Source organism: Homarus americanus, unplaced genomic scaffold, assembly GCF_018991925.1.
Source record: "Homarus americanus isolate GMGI-L3 unplaced genomic scaffold, GMGI_Hamer_2.0 scaffold24260, whole genome shotgun sequence".
NCBI classification, from domain to species: Eukaryota; Metazoa; Arthropoda; class Malacostraca; order Decapoda; family Nephropidae; genus Homarus; species Homarus americanus.
The window spans coordinates 850,952-870,796 of NW_024721079.1; the positions used below are offsets into that span (position 1 = coordinate 850,952).

Consider the following 19,845-nt stretch of genomic DNA (forward strand, 5'->3'; position numbering starts at 1 on the left):
AATAAAAGGTAGTGTTTATTTATGAATGACAACAGTGGAAGACTCTCACCTTATAGATGGTACTGAAGACTCACTTAACAGACGGTACTGAAGACTCACCTAATAGACGGTACTATTAAGCTGGGATAGGTAGCCTGGGGAACAAGTGCTCTCATTTACCTGACAAGTACGACGATCAGGCTGCAGCAGATAGCCTGGATGACAGGTGCAAACGGCCCCACCTGGACCATGACGACACATGTGTTGACAGCCGCCGTTGTTTTCCAAGCATGAATTAATCACTTCCATGTCGATCACTGATGGTAAAAGACATGCAAAGTCGGTCCCCTTAACTGTTCACATTTGTAACCCATCAGTTTACCACTTATTATTTTTCTAGACCATGAGGGACACGTGTTATGTATGACTGTAGGAAGATAAAGCAGGATGGGAAACATGCTGAACATAAACAATTATTTGTATTTATAACCTGATACCCTCCATGTAGTGGACCAAGACTGGACCATAGAGGGCAGCACTGTAATATCTGTCAACTATTGTGAGAAGGAGGGAAGTGAATCATATAATCCAAAATCTGTAAATAGGGGTCAGGTCATTCAGGGACCACCAGCTAGTGAGTGACAATCATGAGTAACTGACACTACTTACTAAAACAGGACTTGTGGTCAGTGCCCAGCTGGTAGCCGGGGTTACAGAGGCACTGGTAGGACCCCCAAGTGTTTTGACACTGATGGCTGCAAGTTTCGGGTATTTGGCATTCATCCAGATCAACACAGGACACTTGGTCGTCAGCCAATTTGAAACCTCGCCGGCAGGAACAACGTGCCTGCCTTTGCTCAACATGGCAGCGGTCGTAACAGCCACCGTTATTCTCAGAACAGGGATCCACTGCCTCACATGTCCGTCTGTCGCGCTGTAGACGGTATCTGTAACAAAATCAAGTTGTACAGTCACTCAAAAAAGTCCTGTCGTGAACCACGATTCAGACTTGTGAACCCGAAGCAGTAGACACTGATACATTATTCTGTCCATAAATGCTTCGGATTGAAGAGTCTGAATCTCGGGCTTCATGGTTCGCGACAGGACTTTTTTGAGTGACTACAATTCATTACCTTAGAAGAGGGAGTTGTGGACAAGGTGACTACAAGTCTACCTCAGTGTTCTATGGTGGGTTTGGATATCATATGTATTTACAATTGATAACTGTATAGTACTTCAATATCCAAGAACCATACATAGGGAAACAAACCCTGAGAATTTCCCAGAATGCCTTGTGGTAAACAAACATAATGCCATTCTCTCTCAGAGCTACTGTTAGTATATAGTTAGTTTATTGACAAAAAATTACAGTACAGTACAAGAATAATACTGTACAGTACATAAAATTACATATACTGTAATGTAGTGTCCACCGAAATAACTGATAATTCAGCAAACTACAAGGAGCAAAATACATTAAATATTAGAAAATTATTCAAAACATACCCGGGCTGGCAGGAACAGATGACCTGCCTGGATGAGTCGTTGCAGACGTGGTCACAGCCACCATTCCTCACACTACAGAGGTCCTCACCTGCATGAGACACACATCAGTGAGGAAGACTATGAACAGCTAAAATGACAGGATGGTAAAGTTGATGGTAGAGCTAAACTGCAGTGTCTTTTTTCACATAAATTCAGGAAATTATTTGTTACTCAAGATAAACACAGGTGGAAATAAAGTACTTCCAACTTCTTTACCATTCAACAAGTTAAATAATTATCACAGTGAGGAGGATAATAGTGTAAAGGAAAGGTGCTTTTGTCTTCGCTTTTCTCATCATTATCATAATTTCTTCACCCCCTTGTTCTTTTCATCTTTCAACCAAGTCTTATCTTTGCAAGTACAGTCACAGGGCAGGAGGCAACACTCAGGTCTTACTTTGAAGTGAGACGACTGGAATAGAAAACTAGCTGGACCACTAACTGGTGAAAGTGGAAACAACAGGCAGAAACCAGCTACCGGACCTTGTGGCTTCAGGAAAAATAGACCCGAGTTCTGGTAGACCCTTAATCTATAGTGGATTCCTGTGGAACAACAACTGCTCTCATTTGATTAAGAAACTCGCATCTTGAAAACCTTCCAATGCAATGTGAAGTGTTTTCTATTCAGTGATCCTTGGTAGAATCCACCAGGAGGAGTCCAGGGAGTTATAAGTTTAGTTACCCGAAGTTTCTAATCATAATGGAGCAAAACGAGGAAATAATGTGAGGGTGATCAAAGGACATTGCCCTGATCTGATCGGTGTTGTACAAGTAATAGAATAATAAGTACATAATGGGGCCTACGAGGACTGGGGCCCTTCTGATCAAGTCAAGAAGCCTTAGCTACAACTATGTGACATATGGCAGTGGCTGAAACTCGCCTATGCAAGTGCGGCCGTCTGGGAGGAGACGTTGGTTAGAGCCGCATCGACACTGGTAGGAGCCCACCGTGTTGACACACTCGTGGGAGCACCCGCCGTTGTGGTAGTCACACTCGTCCACGTCTGTCATACAACAACACTATTACTGGGGTGCCTAATATTCACGTGATATCGATTACTAAAAGTCGCTAAGAAAAAGTTCAATATAAAACTGGATAAACAGAAGGTAACATGCAGGAACTATGAACAATGATCTTGTCAAGTGATGAACCTGTTAACGGTAATCACTGTTTATGACAGTAATTGTCATATCCAGGTAAGGGAGGAAGTCCCCCTCATTAAGTTACTAAATCAGGGTATTTACTTGAGATATGGAAGCTGCTGTCAATAAGATTATGATGCTGATTTCTTGTTACCGAGTCAAGGTGTACTTCAGGAGCACCAGCATAGCTCTTAAGGATAATTTTATGTAGAATTCTGTAGTCAGGGCTGCAGCAAATACAGTAAAAATAACAGTGCAGGAAACAACCACTTACTGTACCTTGGCAGGAGCGGTTGTCGGGCAGGAGCCTGTAGCCGGGGCTGCAGCAACACATGAAGGAGCCCACAGAATTTTTGCAAGTCTGGTCACAGCCGCCATTGTTCTCTCGACACTCGTCTCTATCTGTCAACACCGCCAGGAAGAGACGACAACCTTTACAGTCACCCAAAGAAGTCCTGTCGCGAACCACGATTCAGACTCATGAACCCGAAGCAGTAGACACTGATACATTATTCTGTCCATAAATGCTTCGGATTCAAGAGTCTGAATCTCCGGCTTCATGGTTCGCGACAGGACTTTTTTGGGTGACTGTACAGTACTGTATCTAACATTTATCTCTTGTCATCATCAGACCTAAAACAACATACAAAAGCATCAAAGGCTCAATATGACAATTAAAATTATTACAACATTGGTCAGTGCAGACAAAAATCCAACAAAAACGCCGAAGATTCGTGAAATAATCGAAGAGTAATGAAAAAGTTGACAATAGAAATGCTAACGTGACGCTAAAAACTGGAACAAGGAGAAGGAATAGACCCAGTGTGGTAATAACTTCTAATATTAGATCAACGTAGTTTACTATTGGCCCTGAGATAGAAAAAACGAAGGGAGGGAGGAGGCGGTGTTAGGAGAAGCAGATGTATAGTATCTAGCCAAATTTGGGAAGACGGTCATCTGAGACTCTTAAATTATTTACGTTGTGAGGCGTACTGGTAGCGATGGTAGTGGTGATACGTCGGTGGTAGCGTGTGGTTGTGTTAGTGGTTGTTGGAGATTGTGGTTCGGGTTGTGTGGTGGTGGTGATGACGGTACGAGTCAAGGTACACTAGGTAGTATGCGGTACTCGCGCTGGTACTCTTTAATCGTGGAGAAGAAGCGCGTAGGAAGAAGTGATCATTTAGTTTAAAATGCGTTTAGTTTTGGATCTTGCCTGCGACGCCCAAACCTACCCGCACACCTTCCAAACAGCCGCTGGAACAAAAGCTGAGATCATCACCCTCACCTCTAATGAACAAAATTACAGTTTAAGTAACGATAATGATACAACGTGAAATTAATTATTAGAAAAAGATTACACATAATGAGTAAGAGTGGATAACAGATAGCCTCAGCGAAGAGACGATAGCCTCATGGGTAAGACAATAACCAGCGAGCAACACCCACGATAGTCATCTCCTTGGGACATATAAGGCTCCCGAAGGTGTATTGCTCTGACCACCATAACCAGGGAATTATTTATCTGCTTCAGCCGCCACTCCACCAGCCACGCTCTCTTAATATGACAGACTAGAGGCGCCTATTTAACACTCATAATGTAGTAAATTTAACACGGATACTATTATTTGATCATTTGTTCACGGGTTATACATGAAATCCAAAGCAAAGTTTATGTGGTTCCTGCTGTCTTGTGAAACTCGAAACTAGGATACACTGCCAGGCGAGACACTTGCATGAATTAAGAGGCTATTTATATAATCCTTTAGGTAATAACGAGACGACAATTCCTGAACTTATTTTCAACCTGGAATTCTTAATATTAGACTAAACGGATAGAACTTACGTATGCTATTTAACTATTAATATGGTAGATTATTCATATTTGGTAAATATCATAAAATCCTTCATTGCTTTTACGCTGAGTTTTTAAGGCTGGTTTCCGCAGTGAGCTGCTGACAGTTGACCAGTTTACGTCGTCCTAATTTTGACGTTAGTTTAACTGACATCTATTGGTACTTTCTCTGTGTACATTATCAAGTGTTACAGTACACTGATCATAAGTTGTGTTCATGTATTTATACCATTTCCATTTATAGCCTCAGAAACACACTTGTAAGCTGTTGTTTATGTTTTGCAATAACTAAACTAATAGCAATAAATATACACAAACATTACGATAAAATTACACACGATATAAAGATTTATTTATATATAACCTTATCATTAATGTTTCCTCCTGATATTTGGGGAAAATTAACAAAACACCTAAATGGAATAAATTTCTTTCTGTGACTGTTATTGTTCTGGGTTTAGAGGCGCAATAAAAGCATAAGTCTACCAAGACGCCACTAGCATCGTCCCCACTACACACACCATCTTTACAGTGCATTCAGAGTCCCACCCCATACTACCTAACAATTTGTCTAATTCACGTTTTTTTTTTCGTTTTTTTTTAATCGTCTCCATCACTCTCTTCCTCTTGACGGTCTTACTGGCGCCGAGATAACGCGCCACTCGTCACGCATTAGGACAAGCAGGAAGGATTATGCCAGGCCAGGCGTCCGGCGTGTGGGACTGAAGTTGGATGGATAGGGAATGGGAGGTGGGAATGAGTGTAGGAAGAGCGGGGCAAAGTGGCATGGGGGAAGAGTGTAAGTGTAAGGGGTGGGGGGAAGCGTGTGAGGGAGAGCGGAAGATGGGGGAAGTATGTAAAGGTGGAGTCGGGGTATGCAAATGAAGTTAGGGCGGAAGTTTGCACGTGGGGGTGGGACGAGGGCGTGTCTAAGAATTATGTGAGGGGCGGAAGGGTGTGAGTGGTGGGTTCTCGTGAGTGGGACGGAGATGTGGATGGATGGATGGATAGATGGATGGATGAAGGTGTAATGGAGTTTCTTGTGGAGACGAGGATGTATTTCTGCGTGGGGATAAGAAGGGTGGTGACATACGAGGCTGCGATAAACGTGAGGAATAAAGATGAGAATATCGAGTTAGCGTTACATGATGCAAGAGAAACATACTGACAGGTATTAGGCTATGAGGCGTCGTGGTTATCCCTGAATATAAAGAATCAACAGCAAAAATATGGAACTGTCTCAGATGTTCTCGTGTCGGATGAAGGTGGGTGGGAAGTGATGAGTTGTGGATCGTTTGTAGTGACAGGAATTATCTACAAACTGAAGAATGTTACGAGATGTCTCTGAGATGGTGGAATGCTGTAAATTTTGGGGGTAAGGTCATTCGTGGCAATTTGTTTATAATACTTTTCTACACTGATTCAAGGCAGCGAAATACCACAACACCTACATTATGAACCAAAGATAACAACGGCAATATTACCTTGTATAAATGACTGCCAGCTGTTTATCGGTAATGAATACGTTTTGAGTACCATTCCCTATACCGTCTGCTGCTTCTCATGTTCTGAAGCTCAATTAAGAAGCAACATAGGCCACCATTACACATTGGGCTGGTCGATATTGTGTGGCTATATATGGTAGCCAGAGAAAGACGGAGTGTATATCAGAACTAAACTGGTGTTCTCTTGGCAGTTTTGGGAGTTAATGATAACTTCTCGTCGACACTTAAGAGACCCCGAGCCGACGTAGATTATCACCTATAAGTTTTGTGGGGGCGACGACGAGGCAGAGTATCTCATATGCCATAATCACTATCATTATGTGATTACGGTGAGTTATGGAAGACACAGGAGGTAGCTTCTTAGATGATCCATATCTGATTGATTTTTACAGTATCTATATTTTTAGAGTCTATTTTGTTTGCCATGGCTTATGTCTTCATCTCTTCTTCGACCAGACAACAGTAGCACACAAGGATAAGACATCTGTTGTTTTTTTCAGTCCTTGGTTAGTACATAAGTCTATCCCAAAGACAGACAACCTAGGACTGGTACCCATTAATCCCTCTGCACGGGGCTCTCTGTGTTGAAGGCGTCACCCACCTCAAAACCCTCACCATCCTTCTTCCTAGTTTGTAATAACTGCTTTAACATTCATACTTCCTTTCTACTCCTTCTCTTCCTTGTTCCTCTCTCCCCTCCTAGCTCCTCTCTCCCTTCCTTACTCCTCTCTCCCCTCCTTGTTCCTCTCTCCCTTCCTTACTCCTCTCTCCCTCCCTTACTCCTCTCTCCCTTCCTTACTCCTCTCTCCCTTCCTTACTCCTCTCTCCCTTCCTTGCTCCTCTCTCCCTTCCTTGCTCCTCTCTCCCTTCCTTGCTCCTCTCTCCCTTCCTTACTCCTCTCTCCCTTCCTTGCTAGAACAACGTTGATGAAGAGCCACCTGGACGGACGTGGCTCAGCTAAAAGGTAAACATTAGCACGAGGGGTTCCGGTGGCCAGGCAGTATGGCCATCGTCAGTCATCGCTGGTTGATGGTCCTTCCTGGGTCTGCCGTGAGAGATAAAACCACCCGACAAACACTGTACTGTATACCAGAGTTGCCGGGGCGTCGTGTTCCGCTGATCCCGAGTTCAACCGCTCAGAACATCATTACTCCTCTTTTGTCTAATACATCTCTCACTAACTCTAAGATTCAATTATTTTAGTGTAAATTACTACACAATATCAGTTTTTACATGTCTCCAAGCGTTACCTCGTGTTGATAGAAATATACAAACACAGGTGTGACAAGATAAGTGTTATGACAGATACATGCAAGAAGTCAGTGATAATCAATTTAGCCTGAAAGCTTCACTATAGCGTACACTTACCTTCATGTTTGCTGAATGTGTAGGTGAAGAGAGTGTGGTATATGTACTCTGCTGCCCGTAGTTATATGTTTGTTTTTATAAGCGTTGTATGCATGTTTGTAGGTTGTGTTTGTATGTGTGCTGTGAAGGAGTGTTGTAGTGTTTGGGCAGGTGTTGCATGTGAGTGTTAATGTAGTTATATATTTGTGTTTTGTGCAAATATGGAAAGTTGAGATAGGAAGAGAAAATGGTAGTGAAGATTTAGAGATGAAACTACACATAAAGTAGGAGAGTTTTAAAGAATCTGAGTTTAACCAAATGGCTCACTGGTGCTACCTTAATGGCAACAGACACATGCACAAGACAGGTGTAGGCTACTCACCATACTGGCAGCGGGAGCCGTAGTAACCTCGGGGACAGATGCAGCGGTTGTAGACACAGCGGCCACCGTTGTAGCAGAAGATGCGGCCACACGCAGCTGTAACCAGACAGATCAGCAACACTGCCCGCAACACGTGCCGTCCCGCACCCATCCTGGCCACACTTACACACCTGTACCACAGCTGTCCTCACCTCCGTCTCCACTAATTAACTACACCTGGATGACAATTCTTCATTATCTCCATAAATAGGAGTCTAATTTCTGCTCTTTTTTCCTGTTTAATGTTAAGTAATTATTATATTTCCACCACACTAATGTCACATCACAGTTCAATTTATATTCTTGTTTTCATGTCTAATAACAACAGAGTGAATTAATCTATGCATTGTTTGTATTCATCATAGACCACAAGGTTGACAAGACATACACAAGTTCCTTTACAGGTTTGTCCACACACACACACAGCCCAAGATGGTGCCATAACAGTACACACGATGATACAGTGAGCCTTGGGGCAGTTCTCCAACCTTACACTTGAACACGACTAAACCTTACACTTGAACACGACAAACCTTACACTAGACTTACAGAAGTGGGAAAAAAGTACATACAAAAAAAGAAAAGAATCCCACCATTAAAAAATACCAAAAAAAAAAACAAAAAAAATGAACTTTTTATCACAGTCTACCATTAAATCATCCAGGAACGTTTTCTGCTACGCCAAATCACGCAGTACCTCTCACAACACTAGGGGAGGATTCTTTTACCGCGTCGTCTTCCCTTCTTCGTCGTGATAGAGATGCAGATACTCCAGAATTATCTAACACAAAATTTACAATCAACATCAGAGGTAAATAGTACTCTGTCAGCCGTAATTACATCGTTGAACAGATGATTATAGGAACAGATCAACAGGTGTGATTTAAATTACCTGAGTTCTGGGTAATCCACTTTTTTTCTTGTTGTTCATTGTAAATTTTACCTTCTAGAAGATCATACATCCACGAGAGGAAGGGAGGTTAGGTTAGGCTAGGCTAGACAGCATCAGCATGCCTCTGTTGACCCAGAGAGTAAATTAAAATAAAATAAATTAACTCAGGATACAGGACTTAAAGGATATTCTTATCTTCACAATGTCCTCAGTTTATTTTCTTACGCTGCTAGTTCGTGATAACACTGAGTACACTATTATTTGTAAACATAAAAGAGTAAAATTATCTAACACTGTTGCTTTTTACCTCCTAAGAAGTTCCTTGTTGTTGCCATCTGTTCGCTGCAATATGTTACCTGTGTGAGTGTGTGAACCTTTTAATATAAACGGTAAACAAGAGAGTCAACATCCCTCCTCCCCATTACTAGTCACACCGTAACTTTAAAGTAAAAAAAAAAAAAATTCAGGCAATAAAACAACTGAGAAAAGATGTACTTGAGAAATATCGTTGCGAACAAATTTCTTCCTGTCGAGTGTTGGCACCAAGTTCTCCTGTGACGCACGATACCCCTAGCGTGCATATGTTACATTCCGTTGCCAGTCTGGTGGTATTTGTGTATATGAATGATCTGTCAAGGTGTAGGTGTGTGGGTTCTTACACTTAAGTATCTCCAAATCAAAACACAAACAGCTGATTCTGTCATTATAAAAATCACCTAACATGTTTCGTTTACCTACAGGTGTGTAATAATACAGGTAAAGCCGAGAAACATGGTAATTAGTATAACTTTCACTGCCACATTGTCATCTCAGCCTAAGGTATACCAAATGTTCCTCTCTCCTCTAATTCCTTCTCGGTTTATCCTTTGTTTCGTCTATTATCTCATCTTTATCTTCGTTTCAGACTATTCCCTCTTTTCTTTATCATTCAACCATCCTTCCCTTTCCCCCCCTTTCGTTAATTCTTCATCCATCTCCGTCTACACTACTCCCACTCTCTTCCCTAAAGTACCTGACACATTCAATCCATTCTTTAAAACCTTGATATCTATCCTAGCCTATCCATTACACCCAGCAAAATTCATTCTCTATCTTCTATCCACTACCTTCCTCAATAACCTATCCCATCACACATACTATCAGTTCATTCACCTTTGCTTTCTACCTATTGTGGATAAGGTCCCCCTCCCCACCTCGTCCTCCCCTCTCACCCTCTCCCCTTACACCCCAACTATGTATATCTGTCACTGAGAACCCGTCAACGTGTACAGTAAGGACAATAAGTTTATAGGATGAATCTGTTGTATTATTGTTAGAGTGAGACGTGAGTAACGAGGCACAGGTGGTGAGTGGGGCACAGGTAATGGGGGTGTACAGGTAGTGGGTGTAACACAGGTAGTGGGCGTAACGCAGGTGCTGGGCTATAAAACAACATGGCGACTTTGTGCAATAGAAAAATATAAAAGTATTTTACGCTACAAGGAGACATTCATTTACCAGCTATTGTCTGAGTCTCGTAAATCAGGGGAGTCTGTCATAACACCAGACGGTAGATGTTCTCAAGGGCCTTCGTCAGCTCCAAGAACCGCATTGAGGGAATAAATTTGAAAGGTAGAAAAAGCCATCACAGAAAACATGCCGAATCTAACGTAACCTAACCTAAACTAACCTCGTCTAAACTAAGTTAACCTAACCTAACATAACCTAACCTAAGATAACTAAAACACATCGGTATTGACACACAGGAAACGTTGGCATCACAAGACATACATTCATCTCGCATATTGGCTCTGAAATTACACACACACACACACACACACACACACACACACACACACACACACACACACACACACACACACACACACATACACACACACACACACACACAGTAATGTTTATTTATAGAGTGAACATATCTCTATATTTACTGTCATGTGTATCATCAGCCTGGCGTCTACACAGGTAACAATTAATTTACCCCCAGGTACAGTACACCTGACTCCCTCTCTCTCTCTCTCATCTCGTAGTACCGATATATTGTGTGTTTTTTGTGGCATCTGGCGTTCGTGTCTGAGAGAGTTCACATATAAGGTCGTATATTAGGGAGAATAATGGTACAGGTTGGTACAGAGAGGTAAAGTTTGGTGTTGTAACCGATCATTATACCTCAAGTTGTGTGTATCTTAACCTAACATATCTAATCTTATCTAACCTAACCTAACCTATCCTAAAGTTGTGTCTGTATCTTAATCTGAATTGTAAAATAGATTATTCAAAGTAAATATATTAGATATAATACTTAATCATATCTAAACACAAGTTATATACCAGGGTGTGACTATAATATCTCTCTCTCTCTCTCTAATCTCCAGTAACATTAAAACATTCCCAACATTTTCCACCATTTGATACAACACAAATTCTTTAACTATTGTCAAGAGTCTCAAAGGTGCTAGTTTTCTTCTAGGGATTTATATTAATATCTACTATGGATGTTTTTTTTTTTATAAGCATCCTCACCAAGATAAATGGTAGCAGCTGTGACCTGACACCTAGTTGGCAGCTGACTATACTGTAGTTGTTATTATGTGGCTGCAGGAGGAACTCAAGTCTGTGTCCTGACTAAAGTGTTTACGGTGATTATAATGACTGACATACATACAGACAGACAGACAGACAGACAGACAGACAGAGAGACAGACAGACATCGAAGGCATTTATTTATCATAGTTTTTGTCACTCTTATAACTGTTTGGAATTGTTAATGCGTTTAGCTTAGATATTAAAAAAAATATAAAAAAAACTTTAATTATTACAGGATTAAGATAGGAAAAGCCCAGCCCAGCCTAGCCTAGCCCAGCCCAGCCCAGCCCAGCCCAGCCCAGCGAGATACAATTAATTCTGGGGATTATCTCGTATCTGGATTAAAGCATATGAGGAAATTAATATCCCAATTTCTACTAGAGGTAAAGTGTATCTCTTGTTAATTAAGGTTCTAGGTGAGAGTTGGGTTTAGAATACATGACTGTCCTCACGTCAAGCATTGTTGATGGAGTAGATCATGTTAAGAAGTGAGTGGAACAAAGAGTGAACACACACACACACACACACACACACACACACACACACACACACACACACACTCTCTCTCTCTCTTCTCCACCCGACAAAGTAACTATTTCAACGAGCACTTAGAAGAGGATTTAATATCTCGTGTAGCTTATTACAGTTAGGTAGAGACTCAGAAATGTGGCAAATTTATAGATGGTGATAATATTATACTAGAGTTTACTGACCTGTCCTGACCTAACCTAACCTAACCTAACCTAACCTAATCTAACCCTCACTCTTATCTCACCACGATACCACATACTGTAAACATTTGATATTTTAGTGATGGAAGCGACGTGTTGTTATTGTTCGATTGTCAATTGTTTTGCATACTTGGGAAAGAAGACTAAGGAGAAGAAGACAAAGAAGAATAAGAAGATAAAGAAGAAGAAGACAAAGAATAATAAGAAGACAAAGAATAATAAGAAGACAAAGAAGAAGACAAAGAAGAATAAGAAAATAAAGAAGAATAAGAAGACAAAGAAGAAGATAAAGAAGAAGAAGACAAAGAAGAATAAGAAAATAAAGAAGAATAAGAAGACAAAGAAGAAGAAGATAAAGAAGAAGAAGACAAAGAAGAATAAGAAAATAAAGAAGAATAAGAAGACAAAGAAGAATATGTATGTTAAGAGTGTCCATTGAAAGTGATGAGAGGTTTCCGGGCACAGTAAGGTCATGATTTATTCTGGGAGTTGCCAGCACGGAGGAGGAGAGTTACAGGCTGCAATCTGGCACTTAGGGAGGAAGGAGGTTGGGGAGGGGTGAATAGGAGGGGGAGGGGAGGGGGGATGTGAATAGGATGGGGAATAGGGGGAGGCAAGAGGAGGAGGAGGAGTGAAGTAAATAGGAGAGAGGTAAGAGAGGGGAGAGGAACGAAGTGAAGTGAAATGAAGGAAAAAATAAAGGACTATTTATACCTATCATAATTCAGAGAAGACAAATTGACGAAAAAATATGGAGAAAAAAACGATTATACAATATACAGGAAAATTAATAACGAATAAATAGGAGAAAGAAAAAACAAAAATTAAAAGTGGGAAAGGAAGAAAGGTTAGGTTAGGTTATGACTAGTTTCTGACGGACCACTGAGTTACGCCCATCACAAACTTGACCCTGTCACCTTCACCACCTGCCATATCCTGTTGACCTCTGATGACCTTCCTTCTCTTCTTTACACTGATGATACTTAACCCCTAACCTAACCTAACCAAACCTGTCCCTCAAGTCATAGAATTTAGCCGATAGGGAGTCTTATAGCCGCTGCTGTTCTGAAGTCTTATACCTCCGCCATTGAAGGTATTGACAAGGACTGCGGAAGGGAGACTAATAAGGGGGGGGGAGACGATTACAGAGGTCTTATAACACCTTAATCAAGTATAATGCTGAACTGTACCCTGAATCATATAGGCAGGTGACAGGTAAGACCCTTGAATAAATGGCGGTCTCAGATTGTAACACGTACAGTACCGTTTCGCTCTCAGATTATAACACGTCGAGTACCGTTTCACTCTCAGATTATAACACGTCGAGTATCGTTTCACTCTCAGATTATAACACGTCGAGTACCGTTTCGCTCTCAGATTATAACACGTCGAGTACCGTTTCGCTCTCAGATTATAACACGTCGAGTACTGTTTCACTCTCAGATTATAACACGTCGAGTACTGTTTCACTCTCAGATTATAACACGTAAATAAGAACGTTCACATCTACATCAGCACATCCTTAAAAGGCTTTAAAAATTATCTCTTTCGCCCACTACTAAAGAAAAACAAAAGCCTCTCAAAATGCGCAAGACTTGAAAACAAAAACAAAAACGCTATGTATGAGAAAACGACTAATACCTGGAATTTTGTAGTATTAAGCATTAAAGATAATTATAGTCTATTCTCTTCACCTGACACTACCAAGATATAACTATTGGTTAGACAATCATAACTACGACTAACTATCGCCTGTTTGACGTCTAAATACTTCCTCTGGTTTGTATAAGAGAGATCATAGTTTGTTTACATACGAGATAAGACGAGTGTTAGTGTGAATGGCGGCCGATACAATATTTACGAACAACACTTTGAACCGGGAGTGTAAACTGGGTGTGTAAACCGGGTATGTAAACAGGGTGAGTAAACCAGGTGTGTAACGCAGGTGTATCCCAGGTGTAACCCAGATGAGTTCAGGTTATGTGGCTTAGGTGTGAGGGCTAAAGTACATGGCTTAAGAGTGTGATTCAGGTGTGAGATTCAGGTGTATGTTTCAGGTGTGTAGTACAGTGCTTGGGTTATACATGTGCTTCAGGTGTGATGTACAGATATAAGATCCAATTATAATCTCAATGTATAACCCAAAATTAATACTCAGGTGTGCAATTAAAGCTGTATATTCAAGATAAAGTTTCCCAATGTTATTTTTTTCACTATATTACTAAAGTGTTATGACTCTGCTTCCTGTAGGTGATGGGGAAACTCAACTTATTGCATAGGATAAGACTCTCTGCCAGCTGGGGGAGACAGAAAACTCATCTTGGCGAAAAAGGGGATCAGAAAAGTTGGCAGAGACGATTGCAAGGCGGAGGTAAATCTCAGGGCACCTCATAATCTTACTGCACAGGCTGGCATTAAGGTCGGAGTTTACTAGACGGCGCACCAGTCACCTGTCTCGTTCCTTACCCTGATTGATCATATCCCATAACTATTTGGGATGGGGGTGAGGGTCGTGGTCTGAGCCAGAGAGTTGGATTAGCCACCTGTAGAAGATCTGTATTTCACTTCACGTTTGAATAATAAACTTTAACGTGAAAGTTCTTTAGCTGTATGTTACACGCTATAGCTGGTAGATAAAATGTTATTAAGTAAGTTGTTTAGGTATTTTAGCTGTGGTGGATGAAGGTTCCTGGCGATGGATAATGGCGAGAAAGTGGAGAGACAAAACGAGTAGAGGATAACTTTGGAAATATTCGCCTCTGGAATGGAAACAATGGCGATCATTTTCTCCCTAATAACTCTTGCCAAGAAGCCATAGAGACGATGAACATAAACAAGCTCTTTAACCAATTGCAATGGTGCAGACGAGCTTTTTATGAGGTCGTTGATGTAGCAAAGATTGTCCATATCCTCTCACACTGTCTTACCTCGCGGTGCGCTGGGAATTCTATGCCTTTGAGAGGGTCGGAGTTTATTATTGTACCGGGTGTTTAGAGGGTTAGTCATCAAGTAAGGTTGTTATGTGTCCGAAACAAAGGAAACGTGACCTAACCTCATCTATATCTAAACTAAACTAACCTAACCTAACCCAACCTAACCGAACCAATATCTAAACTAAACTAACCTAAATATAAAAAAAAGAAAATATACCTATACTGTATATATATATAATTATAAAAATCCTAAAGATGTCCTTAATAAAACCGGAGTAAGATAGCAGGAGGAAGTCGGCTGTGTGTGTGTGTGTGTGTGTGTTGCTTCCTGTACAGTACCTCCGTAAAGGCAGATTTTTTTTTTTTTTACCGCCAGTCCCCTTCACTAGTACGTTTACAGGGCCTCGTCAGGTTTGGTGCAGTGTGGCAACCCTGTGTTTGTTTACATTCGACAGAAGGAAACTCACAATAGTAAACATACAATGAAATCAAACTAAAACAATATAAAAACAAATATCTCAAAGTAATGATTTGTGGGAATGTTTATATGACGAGCCCCTGTAAACGCGCTAGTGAAGGGAACTGGCTGTACGTGTTAATATAACCTACTTGAGAGCCATCGTTTAAGGAAACAGCATTAAATTTGTGACTATGGCATTATAACACGAAAGGCCAAGGAAAACAGCTATTATTACAGCGGATAAGACTATATTTACAAACTGTACCAACTAACAAAATCTCCCTGTCTATAACTCAATCTTAATCACATGAACTTTAAACTACCGACAAAGTTTACTCTAAGTTAAGGGAAGGAATTAAGGATTTATTTTATCCAACACAAAGATCGTTGACGTACTGTGTGTGTGTACGTGGAGTGAGTTCTTACATAATGTAGGACCATTTAATAGAACACGAGAGAGAGGGAGAGAGAGATAATGCTTGTGTGTGAAGGCTAAGCGATCAGCACCCCATTAGTGACTCCTCATTGGCTAACCCGGCCATGGCGCCTCCAACCAATCACTGTTTCCCTCAGACTGTGGTGGGTGACCTCTCTCTCTCTCTCTCTCTCTCTCTCTCTCTCTCTCGTTTATTCATAGTTTTGTTTAGTAAAATTGTATAGACAAAAATATCAGTCGCTGATCAAATTACCCAAAAAACATCACAAAATAAAATGGTATAAAATCAAAGAATAAAATGGATGACAGTCCCTCCACTTCATATTTAAAAGGTTAATAAATTATACCACGTGACTATGAAGGATATATCATAACTATAATATTTAACAGGTTGAATATGTCTGCCTCAACTGTCAAAAATATTAACTTACTCTCCAGAAAAGAACTTAACATAAAACTAACAAATGCTCTGGGTCGTTAGGTTAATATTGACGATAATGGACTGAGCTTGGAATTACCGCCAACCAGACATAACAACACCTGCTGATGTACTAATTTACGGCATACCTGAAGATGTCTACTGTCTATCCCATCAGTACAGAATGTCTAACAATACATATAAAACACAATATCGTATTAGAACTTCATCAGTGATGTTTGAAGCCAGACTGACCTATACGCAATCCTGTACACGAGAGTAAACACTGTGTCTTTTTCATCTTATCAGCCAAGGCGGTTCTCTCAAGACCAGTCCTACATCAAGTAACCTGTAATAATAATATTCTTTTTTTATGAGTCTCGCCGCTAAGAATAGTGTACGTGTTTATCGTGAAATTTATGCGTAGGTATAATACTTGTACAGTCATATAACTTTATTTCCACTTACGAGGTTTGAGCCGAGGTACAGTATACGGTGTAGGTGTTGTGGGAGTCTTGGTGAAGCTCGGTGGTAAGGTTCTTCTCTTCCTCACCAGAACGTCAGGGGTTTAGTCTCTTGTGTGTGTGTGTGTGTGTGTGTGTGCTTAATATAGGATAGTTACGTGTAGTCTGGACGCTGCCACACACACACGGGCTGGACCAGAGAGTAGCATGACGTAGACGATGAGAGGGTACTTCTTGTTATGTGGGTAGACTGATGTGTGGGTATCCGTGTACGTACAGCACATGAGCACGTGTACGCCGCACATAAGGGCCTTATGTGATGTGATGGCTACTTCAGTCTTTCTCTATGTCTTAATACGAATGTGAAAGGAGTATAACCGTAGGTATATATGCAAGTGTGTATAAGTAATGAGAGCTTGAGACTGACATAGGTACACATATTGGTTATCAGGTTTAGAGGTGTACATTCTATTCTTGTTGGTCAAAGAGATAAATTTAAGAGTACCTCGACAGCCCACAGACGATATTGTACCAAACTGTCACAAGATTTACTAAATATAACTCACTGGTATATACGTAATGTGATGTCACGAGAATAACACACAGTACTTATCCACGAGCTTCTTTACGGAGTCGGTCATCCAGACGCTCATCACTCGCTCCCGAACACGGTGACACCCGACTCACCCCTGACATCTTATACTCGCCACGAGTTCCCGGTGATTGATACAGGTTATCGGTCTTCCTCGCGGGCGGTCACATTACACCCGATCCCTCCCTACACCCGTCCCCCTACACCCATCCCCTTACACCCCAGTCTCCCTACACCCGTCTCCCTATATCCAGTCCCACGCCAGCTGCTCCTGAATACGCATGGGGGGGAGGGAGGTGGGGATACAGACAGAGGAAAGATGAACCACGATGATAACAACAACAATAAATAATAATAATAAATATATACTACTGGGTACATGTATAATTGGAATCACACTGCACTCTTCCTCCCTACACGGCCGTCATACAAGCGTTACACTGGTCATCCTAACACATACGAAGTCGCGTCTCGGTGTTTTGATACGAAGAGCAGCTATGTAGAGCACATACACACACACACACACACACACACACTCTCTCTCTCAAAATATCACATCCTCGCCGCTGCCTCTGCTTGCTTTCTTGGCTTGTCAAGTTTATGTAGGTAGCCGTGAAAATACAAGGACGGCTGACATATGCTTGGAATTTCCTGTGGTGTGCAGTTATATGTTGAAACAATGCTTGTGTGTGGGGATAATTTATATATCCATTTCTTTATATGTCTCTATATATACCGTGTACAGTAAATATGTCACGGTAAATAAGGATAATAGTTTTTATCTTCAAAAGGTAATTGATGTTTTATCTCATTAAGCTGCTACAATTTAATGGATCTTATATGGTAAAATTTCCTCTGATTTTAGATGTCGTTTACCATCAGGAGAGAGACAACTATTACCTAAAGTAGGGTAGATAAGATTATATTTGGTTAGGTTATGTATAAAACTATTGGTTTATATGTATCATGTTTGTCTACGTGATCACTTAAGGTCTGTCAGAAGTTAAAAAAATATATACAAGTTATTGATACTTCGATATTATACCTATTTTGCGACACACACACACACACACACACACACATTTAAACCTCAGCAACCTGCTATACAAACTCGTGACAAACGTTGCTCAAGCACGGTGTTAAGACACTCTGAGGTACAATACCCAACAGACGTGTTTATACACCTACATCACACCCACCAGGTGTGTTCAGGTAACACTCTTCCTCTCTATCTTATCGTTCGTGTGTACATTTACTTGTTAAAACACTTATGCGTGCAAACATGAATAAATGAACATATTGGTGCGGCCAGTGGCGAGGCAGCTGGGAGGGAGTGCCTCTTGGGTGGTGCTCCCTCACTCGTGCGCCCAATTAGGCTGTTTCAACCCTCCTCCTGCCTGCCGGCAACACCACAGTGTTTTGCTCCTGTCTTTGAATATGTATGATGCATAATGCACGAGTACAGGTAACAGAGGCAACAGGTACTCATTACAGTGTCAATGAAATCGGAGTAGAGAGACGCATTTAAGGCTGGTTATCACGGAAGCATACTGTACTATGACGCGCTATATAAACTGTTTTTTATGAGACATGCCTCCTGCAGATGAATTGGAGTCTTTGAGCAGTGAGGCAATGAATGTGTATAAACCAGAGGTCAGAGGGGGGCAGTAATGGCCTCCTGACCGAACCATCACCACACCGGCGTGTGTGTGTGGGGGGTTACCCGAGAAACAACCAATGTTAATAATTTAAAAGTTAAGGCTTCTCAGTCACCTGATTCAGGCTTCAAACTATACCACAAGAATCACCTAACTTACTTCAGGTCCCAACGAACATCAAGTCTTAAGAGGTAATAAAAATCACAACAAATATTGAATTGTTTACGGCGTGCAGTACTAGAGTGGCTGGCTGTACATGAATCACTCTTGATTCCCAGATACTGTATTCAACGATAAATCAAGTGCTAATTTTTTGCATCAATTTTCTTCAACAAACTGATAATTTGCTTAGATCACTAGTAATAAAATAAATATCTCAATATACTCGAGTTTATCACAAACAATGCGAGTAAGTGACTGGCTGTGTTGATATTACGGGTGGGTACAGGAAGCCCTGGGCGTGATCACAGGTCGCGGCGGACACAACACAACACAACAACACGTCCGCTGCCAGTGAGCCCAGGCCAGCGTCTGCCGCAGCCGCACCCTATCTCACTCTGCCGCCATCACTGCTACCACCACCTCCTCCCACTCTGGATACACTCCCACGGACAAAAGGGACAGTAGTTGGGCGCGTAAGTACATGACGGTATAACCAGGTGAGGGATGGCGGTGGTCAGCCAGTGTGACGGCGTCTTTGCCACTACTGCCGTTCCGTATGTTAGGTCTCTGTTACTGTTCCATTTGGTATGTCTCTATTACTACCAGCCCCACTGCTACTTAGTCCATACTTTCTGTAACATTAGCGTTCCTTGCGTTGTTGCTGAGTCTAATACCTTTGCCAAGTAACCGTAAAGAAGTCATAGTAATTGTGTGTGATCAT

At 41.3% G+C, this 19,845-nt stretch overlaps 1 protein-coding gene across 5 annotated transcripts in view; it reads right to left on the reverse strand.

Moving 5' to 3' along the window:
- The window catches only part of LOC121861399 (multiple epidermal growth factor-like domains protein 6), a 107,877-nt gene that overhangs the window by 23,011 nt on the left and 65,021 nt on the right, over positions 1–19,845 (reverse strand). For 3 of the 5 annotated variants that reach the window (XR_006088018.1, XM_042359074.1, XM_042359073.1), the window contains exons 6-11: positions 7,754–7,849; positions 2,947–3,069; positions 2,406–2,528; positions 1,486–1,573; positions 649–926; positions 160–296 (exon numbers count right to left, since the gene is read on the reverse strand). Coding sequence is in view for 4 of the 5 variants with exons in the window: in XM_042359074.1 (XP_042215008.1) it covers positions 160–296; positions 649–926; positions 1,486–1,573; positions 2,406–2,528; positions 2,947–3,069; positions 7,754–7,849 (845 nt within the window). In the remaining variant the exon portion in view is untranslated. Of the gene's footprint in view, positions 1–159; positions 297–648; positions 927–1,485; positions 1,574–2,405; positions 2,529–2,946; positions 3,070–7,753; positions 8,028–19,398; positions 19,487–19,845 lie in introns of those variants that run through there. The other 2 variants (XM_042359076.1, XM_042359075.1) reach the window with 2 other exon arrangements.